General features: G+C 40.6%; 1 protein-coding gene across 1 annotated transcript in view; it reads left to right on the forward strand.

The window, feature by feature from the left end:
* The first annotated feature begins 284 nt into the window (after window positions 1-284).
* The window catches only part of LOC137982582 (collagen alpha-5(IV) chain-like), an 86519-nt gene continuing 58855 nt past the window's right edge, over window positions 285-27948 (forward strand). Inside the window, exons 1-16 of the mRNA XM_068829697.1 lie at window positions 285-454; window positions 577-631; window positions 4107-4157; window positions 6288-6332; window positions 8069-8113; window positions 9208-9252; window positions 9919-9963; window positions 10615-10677; window positions 12199-12279; window positions 13586-13630; window positions 19881-19916; window positions 21434-21469; window positions 21806-21832; window positions 23495-23530; window positions 24058-24120; window positions 27607-27666. Of these exons, the coding sequence (XP_068685798.1) occupies window positions 444-454; window positions 577-631; window positions 4107-4157; window positions 6288-6332; window positions 8069-8113; window positions 9208-9252; window positions 9919-9963; window positions 10615-10677; window positions 12199-12279; window positions 13586-13630; window positions 19881-19916; window positions 21434-21469; window positions 21806-21832; window positions 23495-23530; window positions 24058-24120; window positions 27607-27666 (744 nt within the window). The 5' untranslated portion in view covers window positions 285-443. The remainder of the gene's footprint in view (window positions 455-576; window positions 632-4106; window positions 4158-6287; window positions 6333-8068; window positions 8114-9207; window positions 9253-9918; window positions 9964-10614; window positions 10678-12198; window positions 12280-13585; window positions 13631-19880; window positions 19917-21433; window positions 21470-21805; window positions 21833-23494; window positions 23531-24057; window positions 24121-27606; window positions 27667-27948) is intronic.

Raw genomic sequence — 27948 nt, forward strand, 5'->3', positions numbered from 1 at the left:
TTTTGTTTGTTTTATTAATTCTCTATTTTTCCCCGCTAAAACTTGTCAATCAAAGTGTATTTTGTCAATTGCTATGTAAACACACAAGCTGTTGTTATTTGCCGCGAAAACCAGCCTGGGAGTGGGCGCCAAGGCGTGTCAAGAATCAAGGTATTTCTGATATTGAGGTGTGATTAGTCAATCCCGAATTGTGATACTTCCTCTCTACGCCTATGCAAAAAAATGTGAGGTCACAAGGGCTGGTTAATGTTACGATATTTGGTTGCAACACAAACGATTTTCCCCACTTCCTTTGATTCGGCCCCTGGGCTCTCAAGAAGCTCGGATAACAGGCCGTTGTGTTCGTCCACGGTCGAGTAACCGCGAAGCAAGTCTCGTTTACTGGCGCTGAAAATCTTCACGCTTTGAGGCTCTTGTTGGAGCTTAGTTGATATTTTTTCATCATGAGGTTAAGGTAGGGACTACCGAGGGTTTCGTGTCGTGCGAAAATTTCTTAGATCGTCTCGTTCTTTATTTTCAATTCTGGCTTTTCTCGAGCGGAACGCTTCACGTTTTGAATGGCATTTCTTTCCTCAGGTCGGCCTCGCTAGTCGTCCTCCTTTTCCTCGTTTTCCAAACGGTGAATTCACAGGTAAGGAAATGCTCAGCACCTTGTTTTTATTCACTCCTTGTGATTGTAAGATCTCGAAAGTTTGTTATAAATATTGCCAAATGTGTGGGTAACCAAAACTCTGCGTGACGCCCACGTTCAGCGTGTTACCGCGGCATGTACTCTCGATCGAGACCGCGTGAAGACACGAATTCTGCAAGTGACCGTCTCTCGAGCGCGAGTTATTGTAAAGGACACTCGTTGTTTATCTTTGTTTTTCCAATCAACGGAACGTTTCGTTTTATTGTTTTTACGGAGTGATTCTAAACTAAAATGCCGCCTTTTCTGTTTACATTTGTCTGAAAGTGCCTTTAAGCATGGAATAGGAAAAAACTTAAAACGATGCTCTTCGAAGTATCGCGCCCTATGTTCACCGTGTTTGGCAATTTAGCTCGAGGGTTCTTTTGCTTTCTTTTAGCATTCTTGTGGTATAAATTGGGACCCATGCACTTGTTTATATTTTTAAGTCCAAGGGTATTCCAAGCTTTTGATTGAGAATAGTGTGTGTATCGTCCGTGCCTTCAGCATACCTCCTATACATGTAAATACTGAGTTTTAAAATTAGTCATTAATATTCTCATTCAGACACTTGAGGTCAAAGGATAAAAGGTCTTCTTAAGCTATAAAAAAAATTTGAGAACTGTCTTCAATATTGTGCACACTGAACAGAGTTTGGTCGATGGTACTTAAAAAAATAACTTGTAAAGTAGTGATCTAAATATGTCGGAAATAATCATTCTCTTGTTCGACCAGACAGATAACAGTACTTCTATACTCATGTCAAATAAGTGGCTAAGCATCCTGCGGAAAGGAAATAAAGTTCCTTTATTTAAGTGTCTAGTCGTTCTAGCGCTGGAGCACTGTAAACTGAAATTAACAATTAACGCAAATCAAGTCAAATGTTGGTTGTTGAGGAGAAGGGAAACCGAAGTACCCCGAGGAAACCTCTCACAGCAGAGTAGAAAATTAATCGAACCAACAAACTCAACCCACATAGACTCCCAAACCTGGGTCACATTGGTGGGAGGTTATATTTCACACCAGTTTCCTAATGTAAGCCAATTAACTACACACAAATAAACAATAGTGATGGTTTATTTCTATAATTTTCCTTTTCTTTGTGTTCAAGCTATACTTAAACTGCTTTTTTGCAACTTGCAGAATTCCCTTTGTTAGTAATCTTTAATGAAAATAACATAGAAATACAGTGATTAATTAATGGGTTGCTCAACTGATGGGAGGTTCAAAGAGACCCTCCCAGACGTGCATCTTTGTACTGTATGTCATCTCTCATTAATGTTAAAAAATGCAGTTTGGAACTTATGCCTTTGGCAGTTAACTGCATTTCTATGGGCAAACAAAAATTGTTTGCTTAAATTAAAAAGTAAGCGATTTTCCGAATTTATTGAAAACCAACCCTATGAGAATGGTGCTTTACCCTGCATTCCGTTCTGTAAACCGCTCTAAAATCATGAGAAAGGGCCTGGAAACTGAATGATCCTCATGAATTTCCTGTATTCTGGGAAATAAAGTGGCACCATTCGTTCGCACTGCATGCTGTATGAATGGTGCCACTTAATATTTCCCTGAATTAGGGAAATTAATTTTGTGGGGATCGTTCCATTTCCAGGCCCTTTCTCACGATTTTAGATTGGTTTACAGGTTAGAATGCAAGGTAAAGCGCCATTCTCATTCAGATGGTTTTTAACAAATTCAGAAAATTGCTTACCTTTAGGCCACTATCATTCCATCCGGATTTTTTGGCTCAATGGTAACCACATAATTGTCGTCTCGCTTATTTTAGACAATTATGGCCTGTTTAAGATGGTATTTGGTTCTTTGTGTAGATGTTTTTGAGGTGGTTGTACATGTAGATGGTTGTAGGTGGTTTTATTTCGTTCCATGTTTTGGTAACTACGTACCTCTTTATGCCAAACGTTTCCATTTCTAGCCACATTCCACAAGCATCTTGGCTTGTCTAGTGATTCCAACCTCCTAAGGTTCCTATGTCGAGGTCCCATGATTTATGAGTCAAATGGTCAATGGGTCAATGAGTCATGAGTCAATGAGACTCACAGTCAATATAGCAATAATTTATTGATAAGTCTAAGCCCTCGTTTCAGTGATTAGGCCTAAGCACTCTCTGAAATTTTAGCTTTCATTTTATGGGTTAGGGTAACTGCACTAACTCATTGACTCATTGATTCATTGATAAATACTTGATACTCTCCTATGTATCCTAAGGTGAATAGTCAGGATTCCGTTAAATGTGGGTATTGTGATTGAAAAAGGGCATTACGATGCCTATGGCATTCACAGGTGTATATCAATGGTCTCCCATCCAGATGCCAACCCTGCTCGACAGGGAGTACCTTCAGTGAATCCTCTCAAAATCCTCAACGGGTTTAAATGGAACAACAAGCACTAACTATTTCAAGCTGTCAGTTAGTTTCTGATGTATAAAACTATACTTTATTCACATGAAAAGCAGAAATGATAACCACGGCAATTCACGCTTTAACTTGCTGTGAAAAAGAAGTTGAAGTGAACTTGGATATGATCAACGCATCAGCATTGATGCCATTGTTACTCGATTCCCTTTTCTTTTCTTCAATCCTTCTGGGTTTAGTATTTTTCTAATAACCACATGTCCTGTCAGGGAGCAAGGGTGTATTTATGTTGTATTTTTTCATCAGAAATGACGTGTAGTTATTGTGACCACAACTCATCGCACTTACTTATGATTCAGAGTCTAGCCAAGGGCAAAATGTATGAGTCATAGTACTGCAACACTTATTAAACCATCTGAAGAAGTACATGCTTATCATTATCTCCAAACTTTGGTACTATTAGATTTTTCCTTTCCCTAGCCTTCTGCTCTGCTTGCAAAGCGAATACTGAGTGCTTTTCAATAATCTGCGATTTCTACTAGTATATATAAATGAAGTTAAAGAGATTATTTCACTTATCATAGGAGTAAGATAGAAGGCTCATCCTGATCAGGCTGGCGCTTATCTCCAGTTACTGTAGCATGAAGCGACTAGGAGTGTTTCGACTTTCCTCTTGATGGGATGCTAGTCCATCACAGGGTTACCCCCAGCATTAAATTCGCGAATCGCCGGTACCCATTTATACACCTGGGTGGAGAGAGGCACCGTGAGAGTAAAGTGTTTTGCCCAAGAACACAAGTCAACACAGTGTCCCCGGCCAGGACCCAAACCCGGACCACTCAATCCGGAGTTGAGCGCACTAACCATGAGGCCACCGCGCCTAGGAGTGCTCTATGCAAAATTGTGCAGAGCAAAATGTATTAAAGATGGAGAGTTGTGCGGGAAACTCTAGTAACAATTCTCCCTCTTTGAACTTTCTTGTGTGTGGAGTTGAATAATATATACACCAGTAATAATTATTGTTATTCTTGTTTATAAAAATCTTTGGAAATTTATTGGGTTTTTAGGATCAAAATGATGATGAATGCAACTGCAAAAGTGGACCCAAAGGTTCAAGGGTAAGCTTTTGGCCCTACATTGTATTACTGATTTTATTAAAAACTGTTCAATAACAGGACACCAGACAATTCCCCTTTATTTTGTGATCAGTGTGTGTATCCTTCAAAAACCAGGAAGACTGGATTTTAGGTTAATAAAGTATTAATAATGTCTTCACCATCTCAAGAGACAGGCAAGGAAGTGTTACAGTTTGCCGTTTCCAAAGCAAAGGCAGTGATTTCTTTAGTTACTTAAAAGGACAATGTCAGGTTTTGCACATGCACACTGAACACCATTTTTTAGTCGAGTTACTTAATTAAAGTGAGATTTTGTGTAGGATGAGTATAAGTCATTTTAACAGGTTTTCAGTTATAGACTTACATGTAAAATTTAATGAAAACCCGAAAGGATTGGAACAGATTTCAAGCAGATTTGCAATTTGATTTCAGGTTGAGGTAGACACTTTTCAAACTAATAAAACTACCATGTTCATGTCCAGGTCCCAGTTGCTCGAAGGGTGGATAGCGCTATCCACTGGATAAATCAATTGGTTTTGCTAGTGTTTAAAGCAGTTTTCAAATGAGTGTCATAAAACCAAAACCAAAGTAATTACTTTGGCCAATCAAAAAGGACGGAGACAATCCGGCAAACCAATCAAAACTCGAAGTAATTACACGTAACCGGCACAAAGCGCGGAAAAATGTGCGTGCGCGAGCCACGATTGGTTTTGGTTTCACTTCTGATTTGGTTGAAAAAATGATGCGAGAACTTTGAACCAATCACTGAGGGAAGTAATCATAAACTAAAGCAATTCGCTAATTACTTTCGACACTCAATTGAAAACTGCTCTATCCGTTGGATAGTGATTTATCCAGTGGCTAACGCTATCCACCTTTTCGACAACAGAAGCCTGGTCGGTATGGTCCCAATGCTGACTGACCTTTAATGGAGGGGACACCCCCAGTTGATGCATAAAATTTTCTGGCGTTACAGGAGTCAATGGGCTAAGGATTTTGTATGTTGTTGTGATTGTTGTCCCCAAATGTCCCTCATGTGCATGGTAGTCCAACATTCCTTTAACCCAACTAATGAGTCGGCAGTTCCATTTCATGTTTGTGCCAGTTTGAGGGCGTCTGGGAAATCTGGACCTGGAGCTGGAAGTGGAAGTGGAAGTGGAACTGGAACTGGAATAAGAACAAGAAAGGTCATTGATAGCCAGTTGTTTTATTTCAGATGAAAAGTTGTACTGTATGTTATATTACATTCCTGATTTTTATGGATTTGGAGTATCAAGCACATTGTTTCCCAATGAACGAACGAACAAACAAACTTTGTTGTCACAACAATGTTCTTACATGTAGTACTCCAAATTCGTAAAAATCAGTTTTGCAGTGTAAAGTGTGTAACATAAGACAACTTTTTTAGCTGAAATAAGACAACTAGATATCATTGATCTTTCTTGTTCAGTAATCCAGTTTGGGATCTGGTTTCAGATTCCTGCTTTTCCACACACCCCCAGTTTGAAGGGCTCTATGTAAAGACGCTCATTGGAATCAACTTAATACATCATTATGGTTCGTGTATTTTCCTAATTATGGCCTGACTCTTCGATTAAGTATGCTCAAAAGTCATATGCACTAAACATCTTGTCCCTGGTAAGGATACATGTACATTGGTGAAACTACATTGTATTCCAGAATTTAGAATGCACCTAGGTAATCAGACAAGAGAGGTTGGAGTGGGCATTACTAACTTCTTACTAATCGAGCGCGAGGGCCGTACTGGGGAATATTGGCCCAAGGTCGTGGCAGTACGGACCTCGCTGCGCTTGGTCCGTACAAAAACGACCGAGGGCCAATATTCCCCAGTATGGCTTGAGCTAGCTTGGTTAGTAAGTAGTTTATTATATGGTTTTTTAATTACCTTTTGCTTTGTTTTTGCAAGCCCGTAATCGGCCCGTGGGCATTACGGGAGAATAATGCCCTAAAATTCAGTCACAATTAGCCAATCAGAGCGCGCGTTGTATCGGCTACAAACACAAGCCATGTAATAAATGTATAATAAAGCTTGAAAACAGCGACAATATCTATATAGTATTTTTTTAAACTATGAAGATCAATTGTTTATTTTTTGTATTTTCTTTTCCGTAGGGAAGGCCAGGTCAACATGGCAAACGAGGATTACAAGGATTAGAGGTGTGTAAGACATTAAAAGTTAAAAATATTAAATGTATGCTAACATTGTAATGTATTGAAAAACGTTTAATAATGATAATTTATTCTTAATGATAATTTATTATTATATTCATTATTAATGATAATTAATTATTCATGATAAAATGATAATTTATTATTAATGATAATTTAATTTAAATTAATGATAATTTATTATTAATGACAAAGTGCATGAAAGGATTTTATGGTAAACTACAAGGACAGAAGACGGAAAACACGGAAATAAAATCGTTGCCATGCAGTACCACGGGTACATGTACCGTAAACGTCCATGTATAAGCCGCATCCGTAGATAAGCCGCACCCCGAATTTAGAAGCGCAGATTTTGGAAAAAAATGTAATACAATAAAGTTTGAAGTTCCAGTAACGTTCTATTGCTATAAACCAACAAGGACAAACAATCAAGGTTTCACCATTAAGTTGAAATTCCTTCGATATTGAAACAAAGCGAACGAGTGCTTAGTAGCCAAGCTTTAAATGTGGGGAGGAGTCTGGGCCAGGGCCTGGGTATCATGACCACTTCTATAAAGTTGTGCCCGCAATAGGCGAAAAAATTCATGCAGAACAGGAGCTTGATAATGCAGTCGACAAATTTGCCGAGAAGATGGTCAAGGGCAACAAAACAGTCGGCCATTTACCTTGCGAGTATTCGCGAATTTTGTGGTATTTTATTGCACGTGGCGGAAAGATATGCGTGGAAGTGACTGGCCAAAGAAGTCACTGCAAACAGCTGTGCGCTGCTGTGCGGAGGAATGGAGATTCCTTGTAGGGTGGTGTTTACTTGTTCGAGTAAAGCGAAAATTAATCGCTTGAAAGAACTCTTGGAGAGCAAGATTCGCTGATAAACAGGTGAAGACACAAACGGCTCCTTTAGGAGCCACCACTCATTAAAAAGTCAATAAACAACAACAAAATGCTCTCAGTTTCTTTTATGTTTCTTTACTGAGATCTTAAGAAGTTGTATGAATATTAATTAGGTTTTTTAAAACTCCAAACACAGATGTATCCATGGATAAGCCGCACCCTTGATTTATGGCTTCAATTTTGTGAAAAAAAGTGCGGAGTATACATGGACGTTTACCGTACATGTGTACAATAAATTATTATTCTAATTTATCCATAATGAATAGAGAATTGAGCATGCTAGTGTAAAAAACCCAGGAAAATGCAGAAAATAGCACACTTTAATAATTATTAAGTACATCTGTAAGGTCAAGCATGCTATGGATAGTAAGTAAGATCTCTGTAGGAGTAATTTGTTAGGATTGCCAGCAATTGTGACATTATTATTAAAGTACCGTTGTCTTTATACACTAAAGTTTTAAATTACTTACAATGCTTAACAGGAAGTAAATTGCACAAAAATTAGAATATTGTGAATGTCAGTTTTTCATGCGTCTGTCCTGTTATTGATCTTGAATTGCATCATAACATTGTCAAAGTAGCTGTCGATCCACAAGGCGATGGGGGGTCAAAATTAAGTCAAAATACGAGAAGAAAGAGAGACAAAAATGCAAGAAACTTCAATCTGACGCGAGCAATATCGTGTCATTATTGCATAAATTATAAATTTATGTGTCTGTCCGCTTATTGATAATAAAAATTAGCCAATGAGCATGCGAGAATTTTTGCAGTCATTGTAAAATAATAGGTTGACATAAAGTCACTTTAGATGACCTTTTTTTCATGTTTTGTAGGGTCCTCCTGGAAGAGATGGCTTGAGAGGCTTAAAAGGATACAAGGTACTTGTATTTGATTGAATTTGGTTGGTTTTCATATTTTGGTCACAGTAAGTACTTTTCTTCAGTGTGACCCAAGTGACCCAAGTTTTAAGCCTTGGTTTCAAAAAGACACCTGTTTATTTTTAACTGGAATTTTCCTATTTAATGGTCTGCCATAACTAACTTTAAAATCTTGAGAGAGCTGGATCAACGAGAAAATGAGATCAAAGACCCACTAGTTTAAGAATGCAATGCTTTTGTATGTGTCTGAATTAACCCATTGACTCCCGGGGGTTCCCCATTGACAAGTAAAATTGTCTGGCTGGTTTAGGCTGGTTTAATATAATATGCACCACGGGATTTTTGGGTTTCCAGACTTTTAAAATCATGTAATAAGCTGAATTTACATGCTGAAATTTTAAGCTAGCGAGAAATGCTGTCACTTTTTCCTAGATCCAATCTTCTTAGGTTGGCAATGATGACTATTGCAGGGGTAGGGGGTGAGGGGTTGGAGTTTGAGGGGTAGGGGGTAGGGAGTGAAGGGTACCATAGCTGAAACGATGCAAAGCTTTACAAATATGCTAACCTTAGGCCTAAACATTAGCATAGTGTTTAAGCCTAAGGTTTGTGTTTTTGTAAAGGTTTGGGTTATTTCAGCTATGGTACCCTTCACCCCCTACCCCCCACCCCTGAAATAGTCATGCTGTCTGAGGTCCATTTGGTCAGTTTTGAACGCGAGGAGTGAAAACTGGATTTTGTTTGGCCACATTTTACAGGAATCAGGTAGTTTTTAGTGAGGGATGTGTGGAATGACAATAGTAAAAATGTACTTTGTTCTCATAAAATAATAGGCCATTTCCGAGTTCATGTCTACCTCCACTTCAAAGCGAGACTAAGAGCGAAGTTTTTGTTTTTTCTACTTTACATATGAATGAAAACTAATTTTCATGAGAAAAACTTCACACTTAGACTCGCTTAGAAGAGGAGGCTGACATTAACTCAGAAATAGGCTTTTATCATCTTCAAAATTTTGATTTTTTTTCCAAAGATTCTTCTGCTTGCTTACATTGGTATAAAATTATGGTTCTAAATTGTTTGTTTGTTTTTTTTCTCAGGGAAATGCTGGAGTGTCCGGGGAGATTGGAGAAGCAGGTGAAAAGGTACAGTACTTCCTTGAAATTTCATACTGGAAAATAGAGCTAACCTGCAACAGCAATATGACCTTGCACTTAAGACATGTACTGTATAACTCACAATGGATAATGTACCTCCCTTGAAAATGAGTTTTTCTTGTCCTTGGATGTCTCTGTGTGGAGAACTGTGATGGTAATTGGTAAAGTAAAATAGGTTTCCTTCCTTTCCTATTTCATTAATTTGTAAATAATTATTATTTTGTGACTGCTGCCTCGCTTAAATGGAAGGTGGGTGCCTTGGGAATCCAGACGATTCTACTGTGTGCGGCCAACTCCCAGTTAGAATACCACCCCCATGTCTGGCAAATGCTGTAACTTAGCCATTAACCCCATTCCATGCCGAGGAGATGAAGGGCTCGTGGCTCGTGGAGGCCATGGCCTTGAACTTGCCAAGTTGCCAAGGTCCCAAGGCATCCTAATTGACTACAGCAACATAAAAGTACCTGTCAAACAAGCTGGCTTGGCACGTCTGTAATGGAACTTATGGGCTATGACTGTACAGTGTAGCTCTCGCTTGCATCACCAGACATAATTATTGGCTGCATGATTGTATACCTGTAAGTATACCTCAGTATTTGAGAGATAAATATGCATGTACATGTACAGTGACATTGTTCTTTTTGTCCTTTTTAGGGATTGGTTGGTGTTCCTGGGTTTCCAGGCCTTCATGGAATACCAGTAAGTGTTACAATCCTGTGGTTCTTGTCCTAATTTGTTGCTGTACTATCAATGCTCAAAGATTTAGCAATAACAGATACAAAATACAGTGTAGATTGCAGTATAGTTTTGTATAGTTCTTATCTTCCATTCTGTGTAAAAATACACTTATTTTGATATTCCAGTCCCTGGGTAAATTTTAAAATTAGTTTTAGTAATAACTGAATGGTTCTCCCAGAGGTCAAACTCTGTGCATTAACAGTAACGAAAGGAAATAACATTCTCTCCATCTTAAAAATAAAAGCCCTTTTTGTTACACAGAAACTGGCATTAATACCGCAGAAATTTGCTATAATATTATCTCTTAGTTACTGATATGTTAATCACTATCAACATGCATGGATTTGAGATTGAGTCCCCTCCAAAACAATTTTCTTACTTATTCTGCCTGCCAAGGTATAAAAAGCATTCATCCTGGAAAATGTCAATGTCGTCAAAAACTACTACTACTTTAAATTACTTATACCTATTCAATGACTAACTAATACATTGTAAGAAGAATAAAAATTATTGCTTATCGTGCATGTGCTTTTATCTTAGTTATTATATATACATGCTCTTTAATTTTCACCATATGAAGAACATTTCTTATTGGTCTTTCTTTCTTTCTAGGGTATTCCAGGTATTCATGGGCCCAAAGGTTTCATGGGACTCTGTGGTTGTGATGGGGAAAAAGTGAGTATGATACATGTATTTTGCATCTGACAGCATGAAAGAAAGGAAAGGGGTCCATGAAATTGTTGAGAATTTGCATCCACTTTATAATCACAACATTTTCTGCTGAAAACAACAAAAAAAGCCTCATATCAGCAATAATGCAGCTTCTTAGAATCCTCACAAGCATAAAAACCAAAGATCTTGAAGTAGTAGATCAAGTTCGCATTGTTTAAGTAGTACTTGAACAAGCATGGATTAAACACAATGTTTCATGGGCATCCATCTTTTGGGTCTGTACTTGGACTCAAGTAAAAGTTTTGTTCTCATGATGACTTTTGTTGGACAAGAAGTATGAAGCATTATAGGGAAAATATCTGTTTACAAACATTACTTTTGTTAATCAAAATGTGCCAACCACAGCAACAAAAGACCCTTTGTTTCGATAGCCAATGAGGCTTTGGTTGGCACATTAATGACAATAGGTAACGTCAACGCCATCTTCCCTATATTAAATAAACTGTTAGTACATAGTTATCCAACTGCATAATGCGTAATTTATCATTAGAGAAGCAGTGACTGGAGTTGACAGGGTATGCTACAATAGCGTGCAAAGTACAATGTATAAATTATATCCTATTTGGCATCAGGATGCATCAAAACTTTGTCTTTGTCCATCAAGACTACCTCGAAATTACTAAGGGACAGTGTAGGACAAAAACTGGGACAGGACAAAGGCAAAGATGAAAGCAGCCAAATATTATGTAGCATTATTATCTGTGGTAATGCTGTTGCCTTAATATTTCAGAGTGGCGGCACTGCATGCAAGAAAAATTGGGAATCTGAAAGAATCGAAAAATATAAATATTCGCACATTTTCCTGTATGCTCAGTTTTACAAGTTTCACATGCCCCAATGCAAAGGCATGTGAAAGCGAAAGGCTATTCAAATGCTCCCTGCATTTTTTTCTTAACTGTGGAACAAATTGAGGCAATAAAACAAAGGTAGAACTGTAGCCCTTGAAGCAAGTGTTTCTGTGCGGGGAATTTTGAAGATTTTTGATGTTCTGGCCACACGAAAAGTGGGGAGAAGCAAGAAGGGGAGGGAAGGAACGTTTCCTTCTCCTCTCCGGTACCCCTCCCCCCTCCATTTATTTGTGCTCACCGTCTTCTTGCATGACCTGAAAAATGAATTCCTTACTCGCCCACTGGAATCGGTTGCTACGCAGGTTAGTCGAAGGTTTTGCCTGGATCAAAATGCAGATTCAATCATATTTATCCAACTAGATGTAGGCATAATCTAGCATTAGAAAAGCTGAGACCAGACTTGACAAAGCATGCTATTTGCTACAAAGGGACTGCAGTAGTAGTGTTTTAGTGGTATGCAGTTTATGTACAGTACATATGAATCATTGTAAAGCGGACCTGCATTGATAGCAGTTTTTGTCAAACTGAAGCAATGATCCTTTTTGTTGTTGTAATTATTCATTCCATGCAAATATAATCCAATAGTTCAAACAAAATTCCATGTCTTGATTTGCAGGGAGAACCTGGCTTTGATGGACAGACAGGCACCATGGGTGTTGCGGGTGATCCTGGGGACAAAGGCCCACAGGGCCCCAAGGTAATTACAGTGTATACAGTGATTCAATTTATCATAGACTGATAGTTTTGCCAGAACCATACCTTTAATTAAAGCAACTTCATTCATTCACTTCAATGAAAGGGAAGGATACCAGAGGCTATCCCTATCAAGGGTATCTGCCTACAGCTGCCCGGAGAAAAACCCTCAGAGTCAGATTGAGATTGGCCATATTTGTACTAGAGGACGTCTAAACCGTCCACACATCTGGCCATAAGTGCGACTAATATAAATACAGGATGCAGTTAACTTCAACGCCTAGAAATCAAATTCAACTTCATGATTTTCTTCAAAAGATACTGGGATTTACCGGTAATCACCAAAGAGAATGTGTGCCCTTCATTGCTAAGTGCGTCCCAGTTTAGTGCGTCTCGTCTTTATACTAGACGGCTTAGATGTCTGAGATGGCTAAGACATCTGTGAAGTGCATCATTTAGACCCACTTAACTTGAGACGTTTCATTTGTCTGATGTTTAATGTGTCCACCTTATTTCCCGTATTTATACTAGTCGTCTAAGGTGTCTTAGATGTCTGAGACCTGTTTGACGTCCTCTTGTGTAAATATGGCCATTGACTGAAAGTCAGCCCACAGACGACCTCGGGGCTCGGGGGCTCGGGGATAACCACTAAGCTGCCCTGACCCCGCTTGCAACATTTGAAAGAAGAAGAAGACTCTCAGCAGACTCCCAATTGGAAAGACACAGTCTTTTGAAACATGAGAGTTGGTTTTTCTCTCTGCTCTTCCCACTCCCCACCCCATCGTTTTGTCACCCGCCCCAGACCTACCTCATCCCACACTCATCCGATATGGCGTCTGATACATGTTTCATGGCGACAACATCTACCGCCTGCAAGCAGGCTACCAGACATCAAACTTGTCATTTTTCACCATCTTCAGGTGTCATCATCATTCTTGCTTTCCATCAGCATGTTGGCTTGTGAAGTTTCCAATCTTTCTATTTTACATGACTTGTATGTATCTTTTTAGCTGTAGAGAGATAGTGGCCTGGGCCCGGTTGTTCGAAAGCCGATTAACTTAATCCAGGATTAGCGTAAACTTTTGTTTGAAGTTTTAACTTTTTGGTAAAAAGCTTCTTTTGCTTATTTTTGTTTTCCAAGATTGACTTCTTCCAATGTAACGTTTGGCCGATTATCAGCGTTGAACAGCACTTTGGGAGTAGAGAAATAAACTCCTTGGTTAATCTTTAATCTGGGATTAGCGTTAATTGGCTTTTGAACAACCGGGCCCTGGAGTTTAAATGTCTTATCTGCTTTATCTGTCTTACAGGGTGATGCATATGATGGCCCAGTTAATGCAACTAAAGGTGCCCAGGTTGGTCCTGTTCGTGTACAATGTGTAATACATGTACTTTGATAATAATAATTGTGGGTTTACAGGTTCAGTAGATGTTTCTTGGCATGAATTATCATAAGTCCACACAACTACAGAATTTTGAGTTTACTTCATTTAACTGACCCTTCAGTGATGATTTAAGGGAAATGTTCACCCCTTCCCCCCTCCCCCCCCCCCCCCCTCCCTGGGAACCAAGCAAATTCATGTCGAGTGAGATGTGGCATTTTGGACCAAAACCTAAGGCTACAGGAAAAAAGAGGAGTGACCGGTCCTCTTGCCCCCCCCCCCCCCCCTGTTAATTAGAAATCTACATCAAATGGGATAATATTGCTTTAGTGTAGGAAGTAATGTGAAGTCATGATTATTATCACAAGATTTTTTTCCAGCAGTGTATATACTGATTGTTCTACTAAATTATGTAAACAATGTTGACAATACGAATGGAAGTGTACATTGTATCATATTTTGCCTTGTGTCCATCAAGTCAGATACAACACTGATACCATTTTTGTAAACCACCTATTCAGTGCCAGCATGTCATGTACAATGCATGTCATACCATTTTGTTTTTGTAAAACAATCTTTTGTAAATGGAGGGAAGTCTGAATAAGATAATCAACCCAGCATAAATTATTAACGAGTTAAATAAGGTGTAAAATGAAAAGCCACATGCTTAACCTAAACATTATATTTTTTAATGTATGCATTCATGAGTAACAATAATTATTATCACCGCTGAGAAAACCTCCATTCCTCCATTCTGAACCTTAAAACAATGGGTGATGATAAGCATGATATTGAAGTTTACATTGAGGATCTAATCGATTACTGTGTAGTGCATGTGCACATGTGTGTAACATACAATTCCAATAAGTAACTTTCTGATAAATCTAAATTTAAACTCAAATCTAATCATTTTATATTGTAATCATATTGTAGTCATATTTCAACTTTGTATGTTGATAACTGTGTAATTAATTAACTAATTAACTGATTTCTTATTTTGTATGTACTTTGGGATTTTATTTAATAATACGTGTTCAAGAACAGAGACAGGACTTCTTTAAGAAAGGTGGCCCACCCAGAATAGCTTCGCTAATTGCGGGTCGCCTAGGACTATGATCATATTGTAATGCTCATAAACAAATAAACAAACAAACAATAAGCTGCAGTGGATGACAATTGTAATTATTTATTGTAGTCATTTGGGAGGGTGTGATGACTTCATGACTTGTATACATGCGCATAAATTGTACATGTTAATGTATACTTTATGCAGTCTTTTTGTGTTTCCTTTACCCATGGAAAAAAAGAGGAAGAAGCCAGAAGAGCTAATTCTCTGGCTAGTTTTAGTGTCCAAAGCTTAGGTCTGGAACATTTTTCTATTGTGTTCACTCATGACAACCCTTTTGTGTTATTTTAGTATAAAATTAAAGTTAATGTTTAGGAGCGATAACCTTTGAACCCTCGGCCTCCGTGCCGCGCCACTATCACGTGGTGGCCTCTTTTGTACCATGCGTCCTGTAATCCAAAGGCATTTCATTTCTGCCTTCGTTGCGTGCAGCAATACCAAATTTTCAGAGGTTATTTTTCTATGGATTCTTCGACCTTGTCCAACGAAGTGCTCCGCCTTCTATTGGCTCAAAACAACTTGCCCATTACTGGGTCCCGTGAAAATCTCCTTGAGCGGTTGAATTCTATCCCAACTGGCGTCTCTCAAATACCTGAAAGGAGGGAAAATCCCCCACGAACACGACACTCCGATCAACGCCAGCCTGCTCCCAAAAGGGCCCGTGCAAACACAAGTTCTACGGTTCAGCCCGCACAAACTTCCTCACGACCCGACCCAGAGGAAATCTCCGTTGTGCAGGACGAATCTGCCGATCCTTCCGACAGCTCTGGCCCATCCTCAAATACTATCCAAGATGGCGGCGTTCAAGAAGAAAGGGGCGTTCCGCGAAGCACGACCGCGCTGGCACAAATGATCGCTTCGATCGTCGACGACAAGCTTCAGTCGTTCGGTACCAACCGTTTAAGTCCACCCGCTTCCAGTCAACCGGCCTGCCAACCAGAAAGGCCGTCCAATCCACCGTTCGAACAGCAACTATCTGACCCCAGTTTTGTGTCAAGTCTCCTCACTCAGCCGACTTCCGCGAACTTTTCTACGCCTCCGTCTTCATGTTCTCCTTCTCCGATCGCGGCGCACGTTCCACACAAGACAAGGTAAGCGATCCTGAACGGTGAGTTCGTTGAGTTTGATTCCCTGCTGCCAGAAAACTCCTCCCTTGTTGACCACGATCTCCCCGGGATTTCGATACAATTTGAGGGTAAACATGTCAATATCCCTACCCCCTCCCGTAAGAAAAAGACGTACATCGACACGATTGACAGGTGGTTGTCCGCGTTCGCAGTTTACTGTACAGTTCTCCTTACCTCGTTTCCCCACAGGGCTGTTGAAATGTTCGCCTACCAGGAGATTATCCGGTCTGCGCACCGCAAATTTGCCGGTTTCGCCTGGCTTTCGTACGATATAGATTTCCGCAGGAAAGTGGCCTGCTCCCCTTCAATTAATTGGGGAGAACGGGATATTCAACTGTACCTGCTGAAATTCACAGGACAGGCAAAATCTTGCTGTACCATTTGTGGGAGTGGGGACCATTTGTCTCATGGGTGCTCCCTTTCTGCCCTTAGGCCAACCTCAGTCCAACGCGGGGTTTGCAACAACTACAACCGAGGCCTCCGATGCAGCCAAGATCCCTGCCCCTTCAGCCATCGCTGCAAAACCTGCAACGGAGAACACCCAGCCTCCAGCCACTACGAGCCCCCTGCAAAGTCTCGAAGCGCTAGTGATAAAAAGTCATCAAACCAATAAAGTCGTCAAGAGTCAAATACCAGTCACCCCTGTCAACGTGTCACTCCTCCACACTCTTCTTCAGACTCACCCAGATAAACAATTTGTTAATTTTCTATGTCATGGTCTCAGCTTCGGTTTCCGGGTAGGCTACAAGGGCAAGCGGTTTCCCCGTCAAGCTAAGAACCTCCCCTCGGCTTTCCAGCAACCCCAGGCGATTGAAAAGAACCTGCTGGACGAAGTAACACTTGGTAGGGTGGCAGGCCCCTTTGAAGTTTCCCCTTTTCCCAATTTTCAAATTCACCCCCTCGGTCTGGTCCCAAAAAAGGACTCCAATAAGTGGCGTACAATCTTCCATCTCTCCCATCCCAAAGGGTCCCCTGACAGCATAAATGCAAACATCCCCATTGAAGATTTCACCCTTCAGTATATACGAGTGGATGACGCAATATCCTTATTACTCAAGCATGGCCCGGGCTCCTTTATGACAAAGACCGACATTCAGTCCGCTTTTCGCATCATCCCAGTCCACCCACAAGACTGGGAACTCCTGGGCATGTCTTGGCAGGGCCGGTACTATTTTGACAAAGTCCTTCCCTTTGGTCTCCGTAGCGCCCCATTCCTCTTCAACCAGTTGTCTGATGCCCTGGAATGGTTGGTAAAACATCACCTTAATATTCACTCTGTCATTCACATTCTGGATGATTTTTTCCTAGTTCAACCTCCCCCCGCATCCCACTGTGCCACTGCCCTCTGCCAAGTGCTGACCCTCTTTGAGGAATTAAATATCCCGATAGCTCCCAAGAAAACTTTCCGTCCCTCAACCACACTCGAGTTTATGGGGATAACCCTGGATTCGGTACTCATGCAGGCCCGTCTCCCAGGGAATAAGCTTCTCAAAGCAAGGGCCATGCTTTCTAGTTGGTCACACAAACGTTCTTGTTACTTAAGGGAAGTGCAGTCCCTTATTGGGACCTTGCAGTTTGCCTGCCGTGTCATTTCCCCGGGTCGCGCCTTTCTACAGCGCATTATTCAACTGACCAAGGGCCAAAACAACCCGGGACAGGTTATTTTTCTCAACAACGATTTTCGCAAGGATGTTGTCATGTGGCAACTTTTCCTCTCCCACTGGAATGGGGTCAGCCTTTTCCTTCCCCCCTACTCTGAACCCTCACCACACATTCACTTGTTCACCGATGCATCCGGCGCCATCGGCTATGGGGCATTTTTCAATAACCTTTGGTTCCAGGGTGGATGGCTCCCTGAACACTCCCTGAACACTTCTATGGGCATCAGCATTACATGGCAGGAGCTTTTCCCTATCTATTTGGCGTGCATGGTGTGGGGCCCCCTTTGGGCAAACCGTAGAATTTGCTTTCATTGCGACAATCAGGCTGTGGTTGCTATACTATCCTCTAAGAGCTCAAGGATCCCTCGTGTCATGAACCTTATCCGTCTTATTACTTTCCAAACCTTAAAATACAACTTTACCTTCACTGCCAAACATGTCCCCGGGCTAGACAACAGCATTGCTGATAGTCTCTCTCGCTTCCAGGTGTCCCGGTTCCACCTCCTCACACCAGATGCATCGCCTACTCCCTATCCCATTCCTGCTTACCTGCTGAGGGTCTAACCATGCAAGCGGCCAATTTCATTTTCAAGTCTATTGCCACCTCAACCCGTCGATCTGATTCCGCTGGGGAACGTCAATTTATCCGTTTTTGCCTTGGTCATCGCTTAGTGTCGCCGGGGTACCCCTTGTTGCCTGCCCGCAAAACAACTTTGATTCATTTCGTAACACACCTGTCATCTTCAGTTTCCCATGGTACTATTAGGGTCTACCTGGCAGCAGTTAAAAATTTGCATGTTGAGTTTGGCTATTCCCTGGATTTCGCCTCTATGCCGCTCCTTTACAAGACGCTTCGCGGAATTAAGACGTCCCTCGGTACTCCTAAGCGAACCCGCCTTCCCATTACAATCTCTATCCTACATAGTATTCATGACAAACTAAAACCAGGCCAGTCCCTTGATCCCGACTCATCCATGCTGTGGGCGGCCTTCACTTTGGCTTTTTTTGGTTTCCTTCGCTGCAGTGAATTCACTTGCAGTGGTACCTTTGACATCACCTCCCATATGTCAAGGTCGGACATAACGTTTCAGCCATCTATTTTTCGGCCTTCCTCATTAGAAGTTACTATTAAGAAGTCCAAAACCGACCCTTTCCGGGAATCAGCCAAGCTCATTATTGCAAAATCAAACTCAACGGTCTGCGCTGTCACCGCTCTCAGAGATTACATGCTCCAAACATCAACACAAGGACCTGCCCAGCCCCTCTTCCAGTTTTGCGATGGTCGTTACCTCACCCGTTCCTCCCTCACCAGTAATCTACGCGCCCTCCTACACGTCTGTGGTGTGAACAGCACCCACTATGCTTCCCACAGCTTCCGCATTGGAGCCGCAACAACGGCTGGTGCCGCTGGTCTACCTGATTGGCTGATTAAAGTCCTTGGTCGCTGGAGATCCGATGCCTACCAGAGCTACATCTTGACACCAAAGGAAACAATCTTACAAGTGCCACAGAACCTCGCTTCTTGCCCTGACGTTTAATCACTAATAACTTTGTTTGTCTGTTTACCCGTACAGCCGCTTGAGAACACTTGCTGTCTCTTGGGACTTGGACGCTACGGGGTTTTATACTTGTTCTTAGTTTATATTTTTAGAGTCATCTTTTAGTCAGTAATAACTTTGTTGTCCCTTTACCCGTACAGCCGCTTGAGAACACTTGCTGTCTCTTGGGACTTGGACGCTACGGGGTTTTATACTAGTTATTAGTTACTCTTCTTTAGATTCTACTCCTATTCCCTAGTTAGGAACTACATGATTATAGGATGTTATTACGCGGGTCTGATCCTCTACACCCCACTCCCCCAAATTTTCGGCCTTCGTCCTCCCCTTGGGCCAACAAGGGCCTCGCTCCCCTTTTCCCTTGTAGTTTGGTGGAGAAGGGGTCTTGAGGATCAGCCTCAGCACAGGGTAACCTTCGCATTGCTCGGCCTTTGGGCGGGGAATTGCTGCCTGCGGCACCCCTTCAGCCCTGTGCTGAAGCCCCGTCAGGGAGGGGGCATGTTGTTCTACTGCTGGACTGGGTTAACTTGGCCCCAGGACATTATGCCAGCCACCATGCCCGCCTTGCAGCACAGGCATGAGGCACCCCCTCGGTGTGGCGAGATGTGCCGAGGCCCCTCATCCGGTCCCTCCGGTCGGTGGTTTCATCCGAGCCTTGCCGGCATATTCCCTGCCCAACTTGGCCCACAAATTGTGTCTGTGTTGTTTTTTCGTGAGTAATAACATTAACACATACCTATTGCTGTGTCTTAGGGCCCTAATGGAACAAAAGGAGAAATGGGACCCAAGGTAAGACTATGGCAAGTCACAATCTTGCTGTGGCTTTGACAAGACTTTGTACATAATTACAATGTATGCTGCCAAACACTACTGTGCACTTACCCCCCCTCCCCCCCCTTCTCTCTCCCCTTACAGTGGTGCTTAAGGAAAGCTATGTTAAGTGAAGGTGTAGTGCTTGCTTAGGTGTAGCTAGAACACTGTAATCCCAACAGTTGAGGGGATTTGCTCAGCAAATAAATGAACTTGCATTAAGAACAATGGATCTTCACCCTTAAACTGTAGATCCATGTCCAATATCAATCAAAGAAATAATTTTATTTGTAAAAAATGGTGAAGAGCAGCATTACCATTAAGTATTTTGTCATTGGTTAATGTGGGTCTGCACACACAGTTTTTGCAAATCATCTCTACCATCCAAGGTTAGTGACGCCTAGTCTGGGAATCTAATCCGGGACACATTGGTGGAAGGCCAGTGCTCTCACCACTGCAGATGTTCATTCAAAACAACTAAGAGTGGTCTCTCTCTTTGTTAAAAAAATACATTTGTTTTTGATCTCCCAAGTTCTATCTATGTGCTAATGAGATACATGTATTATTCAGTCCTTTCTTCAAGTGATTGCTGCTTGGACATGTGAAATTGCCGCGCACCGGTGGCTCAGTTGGTTGAGCACCGGGCTGTCACGCGCGAGTTCAACTCGGGCCGGACCAACACTCAGGGTCTTTAAATAACTGAGGAGAAAGTGCTGCCTTTGTAATTACATCTGCAAATGGTTAGACTCTCTAGTCTTCTCGGATAAGGACGATAAGCCGGAGGTCCCGTCTCACAACCCTTCAATGTTCATAATCCTGTGGGACGTAAAAGAACCTGCCCACTTGTCGTAAAGAGTAGGGCATGTAGTTCCTGGTGTTGTGGTCTGGTCTTTCTGGTCTGGATAGGGTAGGGTGGAGCACCTCGCATAGGACCTCGAGTCCTGTTCGTGCTCCTTCCCTCTGGGCAGGTTTGCCCAGTAGAAAGAGACAAAGCAGATGTCTCGTAAAACAAACAAAACAATTGGTAATGAATGGTTAGCTTTGTCTCAGTTATTATTATGGCCATTCAAGGGATGTGTTCAATAAAATTATTTATAATTATATATATATATTTTAACACATCAACATGATAAAAATGCAAACTTGCCAAAACTGGACATTGAATTACACATAGTCTCCAATAGGCTTTTTGTGTTGTTCTTTTTTGTTTGATTTGATTTGGGTCTGTTATGTACTCAAGAGGTAAATCATACATGCACTACATTTGTGCAAACATATATGGTATGCATTATAAGAAAAAAGTTGAACATTACATGTATTTTTGTATTTTAAGTCCAGTTTACATAGCACCTGGAGCTGTTTTGTACCTTGTACAGATTTGACTGTATTTTAAAATTAATACTGTGATCAAATTCAATAGGAAAATTATAGCCATCATAGTACATAATAATTATTGTTATAAAATGAAATTTAAAGGTCAAGTTTTTATTTCATAGGGACCAGTTGGGCCTGATGGTAAAGCTGGTATCAGAGTAAGTATTATCCTATCCTATGAAAGGCACCTTGTTACCAACTGTTGTTCATTTCTAAGTGCAAGTGCATTTACTGTTACAGTCTTGAGCTCGAACATTCATAACATGAAATCCTCAGTATTTATTTGTTGTGAACTACATACAGGGATTAATTTTGTAAGATTAACTTGTTTTCATTGCTAACATCATGTTTTGAGACCAATATTGGGAATTCAAGTCTTAAATAATCCACCATTTCATAAAATCTGGTATTGTGTACTTTAAACAGTTCAGCTGCAATGATTGATGTTTTCCAATAATAATATTGATTGGTGCTTTTTTTTTTTACTTTGATAGGGAAATCGTGGTGAAGTTGGGGGGCTGGTAAGATTACCTTTATTTTTCTTTGTTGATATTCCAACTGAGTTGCATCAAAAGAAATTAAATTCTTGTTTGTTATGTCTTGATTGCCATACAACAACATATTTGCAACCAAGTGAGCCACCAGGGCATGCATCTGTGCTTTTTATTTAAATAACTAGAAGATTAGGAATAATATAGGCTATTGAAGAAAATACAATACAGGGAAAGGAAAGAAGAATGGAGAAAATTATTATTGCTGGCGACCAAAAGGAGACCGCAATCCCTAATCTCAACATTGCTGTTATGCATGCGTGGCATGTATTATACTGAACGTTAGAATGTGGACTGAGGAGGTTGGACAGCAGACTGGTGAATACCACATCAAATTTGATGGGACGCTTCCGTCTGTGCAACATCCTCCGTGTCAAGTACCCTTCGCTCTTAGCTGAAAGCCGAGCGTGACAGGCTCACTAGTCAGAATATCATCATTCTAGTAACAAAGCCGACTCCATGGGTGGACTCCATACCAGCCGCTGCCAAGCCAAATAGCAAGATAACACTTTGCCTTGATCCCAAGGATCTCAACAAAGCAATACAGCTGGAGCACTACCCACTCCCTACAATAGAGTAGGTAACTACTCGTCTACACAGTGCTAAGCTGTTTAGCAAGCTAGACGTCAGAAATGGGTTTTGGCACATGAGGCTAGATAATGAGTCCTCTTACTTTACCACTTTCAACTTGCCATTCAGCAGATACCTCTGGCTGCAAATTCCGTTTGGAATACACTTGGCACCGGAGGTGTTTCAAAGGCGGATGCACAAAGTTGTGGAGGGAATGAAGAATGTCTAGGTCGTCGCAGGTTACAGGGAGATGATGGAAGAGATGGCAGGTGACCATGACACAACCCTGACCTCATTCCTACAATGGTTCAAAGACTGGGACTCAAACTAAATGTTGACAAACTAAGGCTCAGAAGATGGATTTATAGGTTGTGTGGCAACAGGAAAAAGCTTGCAAGCTGATCTTGCAAAAATGAGATCCATCAAGGAGATGCCCATTCCCACCATTTCGAGTGTTGCCAAGCTGGAAACTGATTGGCCTTAATTTCCAATACAATACAATACATACTGAATTGACCTCTCGCCATAGGCGCTTTTCAGGGCCAATGAAAAACAATCACATTAGAACAGAACATTCAACAACATTTGTTAAGAATCCCAACTATGCACAGGCAAGCTAGTTGGCTATTTACAAGTGCAGCTGAGAAGTCAAACCAGAGACTACCAGGAACAAATTCAACCAGTGGTTAGAACGTGTCTTGAACCAGGGATCCCTGGATCTCAAGGCAAGCGCTCCAACCACTGGGCTGCACTGCCCCCAGACAAAGGGTCGCTTCCAAGTGTCCAAGTGCTCAGAATTTATGTGAAAATTTAATAAAACAATTATAATTATTATTACCAGTATTCCAACTTGGTGCTACACCCCTTATTTGGCTATTTACCATCTTGTATCCAACATGTGCTCATGGAATAATGATAATAATGATATTGTAAATAATCTGGCAGAATTTGATATCTTTTATCCCTTTTTTGCTTGGCAGCTCAAATGATTACAAAAACATTACAATTTCAAGCGTGTCACTTCTTTTTACCTCACAATGCTTTTTTGCTTATTGTGTTAAGGGAATTCCAGGAGAGAAAGGTCCTAAAGGAGAGAAGGTACATGACTGTACATTGTATGAAAGAAGGTGGTGGATATTTTTACTTGTGAACACTAAGCAATGTTATTCAGCTGGTTGCTGTTCAAAAGTTAGCAGTGTGAACTCAAATCTGTGTCGACATAATTGAAATTAATGTCACAAAAATGGGCTGAGTTGATGCAGTCACTTAAGATGCTTTCCATTTGACAGAACTGACTGGCCAGACCAGGCATTTGGAAGGACTAACTCTACAACGCCTTCAAATCATCACACTTAAAGCTTAAGGATGATGTATACTCCTCCAAAGGGATGCAATGGGTTATTGTGGATGTGTTCCTTCAAATTGTTGCATTTTCTTTGCAAAGTCATGGGTTTGTCTGGCCAGTTCTAACGAAAAGAAAGCGCCCTTAGTGCCTGTTGAAGCCCTGATACATGAATGACAGGGTTTGTAATGATGGCATTTTACTGCATGAAAGAGTTGGATTCAAGGAACAATAATATTATTATTGATTGTGTTTAATGATTACATGTATGTTTAATCTCTAGGGTGATAACGCAACGGCTGAGAATGTTACTGAAGATGCATTGAAAGGGGAAAAAGGCATGATGGTATGCAACATGGCCCATTAATTTTTAATTTTCTTTGATGTGAACTCACTAGACATACAACCTACATGTATGTGTGCGTGTATTTTGACAATGGTCATTGGTTCCCTTGTTAGCCAACGGTCTACCAACAGTTGGCTAATGGTTGGTCAACTGTTAGTTGACTGTTGGCTGACTGTTGTGCTGATGCATTTGTCGTATCGGGTTTGTTACCATACCCTATGATTTTATTCATCAATGCGGAACCCTGCAGGAGTCATACAGTAATTCATAATAATATTATTAAATGCTAGTCAGTACTACCTGTACTACTTGCTTTTCGTCTTTTGCTTCTATGATCCCTGCCACCAGTACACAGTTTCATCAACTGTCAGCAATATTAAAGCATTTTAAAGGGGCTAGGTCACGCAATTTTAGGCAATTTCAGCGCTGATCGAATGGTCATAGAATTAACTAAAATATCAAAATAACTGTTCAAAACTATAGACGAACTCAAACAAAACACAGGGAAGCCAAGAAGGGGCATGGATGGACAAAACTGGAGAGGATTGAAATGGATTGAAATGGATTGAATTTGGGTAAATTTGAAAAACGTCGGCCCACCTTTTTTCAAATTTATATCAGTCTGTATCAAAATGTCATTTACACAGCTAGAAAAATCATTCTCAGTTGTTATGTGGCGGTGATTTTGCAAATGAAATACTCTTGCTCTGCCAATTTGAGGTTTAGAGCTCATAATTAACAAAATTAAACAAAATTACCTAAAATAGCGTGACCTAGCCCCTTGAAGAGCGGAGGGTGTAAAGTGCAAGTTGCTGGAATGTTAATTACAGGGTTGGGGGGTGATTAGGATTAACCCTAACCCAAAAAGAGAATGAACCCTAATAACTTCCCCTCCCACCCCCTATCCGCAGATGTACATGCCTCTGGTTGCAGGTCATTGTTTTACCACGACTGAAAAAACCCAAACCTTTACAAAAATGCTAACCTTAGGCTTAAACATTATCTAAAGCACAGTGTTTAGTCCCAATGTTAGCATCAGTAAATGTTTGGGGTTGTTTCAGCTGTGGTGAAACAATGACCGGCAACCTGCAGTTTACACCCTCCAATTAAAGAGCTTGGAAATGCTGGAGTTACTTATTTATTTATTTATTTTAGTTATATTTCATTTGTTAAAGTTGCCCTCAAAAGCAAATAGGCAATTAAGAGAAGTAATTTTTCATTTTCGAGACTGTGAATGAATGAATATGCCGAATAGGGAGACTGACAAAAGACAACAACAAAGCGGTCTGCTCACTTTTTTTTTGCGAAAAGGAATAAATATTATTCATCATGTATATATATTCAGTGATCAATCTTTTTTCTGGGCTTCGATGGCATTCGATGCCAATTTCTGTATATCTTTGTCATGTGTATGTTGTGTTGAAATTGAGCTGCAAAAGGCAATGATGCACTCACTTGTGCTGAACTTTATTGTGACTGGTCAATAAACAATTGACCTGTCTGAATTAAATGAAAGTGTTCAAGGTTTTTTGACTTGCACAGTGATAAAGAGCGTAAAATGCCACCTCCCTCCCCAACCCATACAGTACCGCTCAGAATTAACCTAACAGGGAACGCTGAACGGAACGCATTACATATTCGTTCAATTTCCGTTCTCTTATCCGTTCTATATCCGTTCTATACCCGTTCCGAATCCGTTCCAGCTCTGTTCTCTTGTGTTCCATTGGACGCGTTCCATGTAACGCATTTACAAGAAAAAGAACGCGTTCCTTTGAACGCGTTCACAAAAACCGGTAACATTCACTGCGAGATGAAGATGGGATTGTAACTTCGTCAAGCAGTTAGTCTTTTCCTAAAACGAGGTTTTTGCGCTAGAGATATAAAAAAAAAACAGTTAAATTATTGCAGTGATCAATAAGATTTCCTTTTCAATTGTGCAAAAATATGATATTTGATTGTATACAAAAAGTGAGCAAAACAAGGACAAAACACGACTTACGTATAAATTTGGCCTTGCGCATGGTATTGGTTGTCAAACGCTTACCGACAATACCCGAAGTTTATCTGTTATTTCTTTGTTACAAAGTAATTATCTGGAATAATACCGAAAATAAAAGCTTGTCTATTATGTCTGCTGTTTATTTTGATACTTTCCTTGTGTTGATTTTGCTTTGTTAGCGGACAGCACAAAGACAAAGTTGGTGGAATCCGAAAATTTTTCGTTGGACGTGTTACATTTTGATCCGAAACATCGCACTTTTAATATCGTTTCTATCGTTTGTATCGCTTTAACCTTTCTATCGTTCGTTTGGTTCGCGGCAGCTATCGTTTGAAAGAATGGTAAAAAAGAAAGGTTTAAAGCGTTTTTTAAAAGGTTTCAAGGGTTTAAAGTTTGTACTTTGCGTGAGAGAATTAGTCACGTATTGAGTAAAAATTGTCACGTGCTAGGCAACCAAACTTGTTTAGTGAAGCAGAACGAGCCAGTTGTTTTGTTTGCGCGCATTTCACGGCTAGTGGAATTTTAACGTGTATTTTCGGTAATGTACAAAAGAAATATCTTAAAGGAACGATTAAAGTGAAGGAAACCCAGTGTTTTACAAACGATTCAAACCGAACGAACCAAACCACAGATCAAACGATAAATTTATTTTTGGCGTGATGGTTAAAAATTTAGTGCAAAAACTAGTTGCGTAACGCTAGTTCTGGTTCTACAAATCTAAAGTACTCATTGTCTGTGGATGAACGGTATTATCCAACTAATGTGTACGTAAATTTTCAAGCCTCTTTGGCCATATTGAGAAAAAGAATATATTCACACTAACATCTCAACCCCGTTCACTGCAACTGTTTTTCTCGCTGATTTGAAGTGCGGGTTTTTTTGTTTTGTTCTTAATTGAAAACAGAAAGATATTTTGAAGCTTTCTCTTTATCAGCTAAATGCACATGAAATGTAATTTCCATCTCCGTTTTCAGATTATTACAGTTTCCCAATTGTAGTCTTAAAATCAAGCGTTTAATTTAGCGGGCCGGGTATCAAGCGACACTCGCTTAATGCTAACAAATGTGGACTTCACTAAGTACACGTAAATCTCGCTAAGCAGGGGCGTTCTCTAGAACGCGTTCCTGCAGATGAGAACGTGTTCTAGAGAACAGGTTAAAGAGAACTTGTTTGTTCCATATCCGTTCTGCGCCCGTTCCATATCTGTTCTGTTGCTGTTCCATTTCTCGTTCAAGTTTCGTTCTGATCACGTTCGCGAACGCGTGCCATGTTAGGTTAATTCTGAGCGGTACTGTGTAAAAATTATTTGAATAGCATTCTGTTTCTCTTGCGATTTATTCCTGGAAAACTTTTTTCCTCTAAGATGTGCAAGAATTTTTGTGCAATACTTGAAAAGCAATAAAGAAAGGAACCACAATGTCTACATAGTTTTGACCTTAAAAGGGGGTGGAAAACTAATGGTCAACAATGGTCTTGATTATTTTTAGGGAATTCCTGGTGAGCCTGGTGGCAGAGGAGAAGTGGCATTTGATGGTCGAAAAGCCGACGTAAGTGGATTGAAGAGCTTTGGCAGATAACGCAAACCTTTGCCTTACTATCATGCTAATAATTTCTACATATTTTGCCTCAACAGTTGTTAGGTACATTATAAGCACTGATTACATGTATGTCGCTTTTAAGTATCCTGTCCCTAAAAGGTGTGCACAAAAAAGAGGATCACTGTCCGTTAATGGTTATTGACCGGTCAACATTGTTGGTTGAAAGGCTGGCACCCTACAAAATCCTGGGGAAGATGTTTTATTGAAAACAGAAAAAAAATGGCAAAGTGT

Source organism: Montipora foliosa, chromosome 13 (assembly GCF_036669935.1).
Source record: "Montipora foliosa isolate CH-2021 chromosome 13, ASM3666993v2, whole genome shotgun sequence".
NCBI classification, from domain to species: Eukaryota; Metazoa; Cnidaria; class Anthozoa; order Scleractinia; family Acroporidae; genus Montipora; species Montipora foliosa.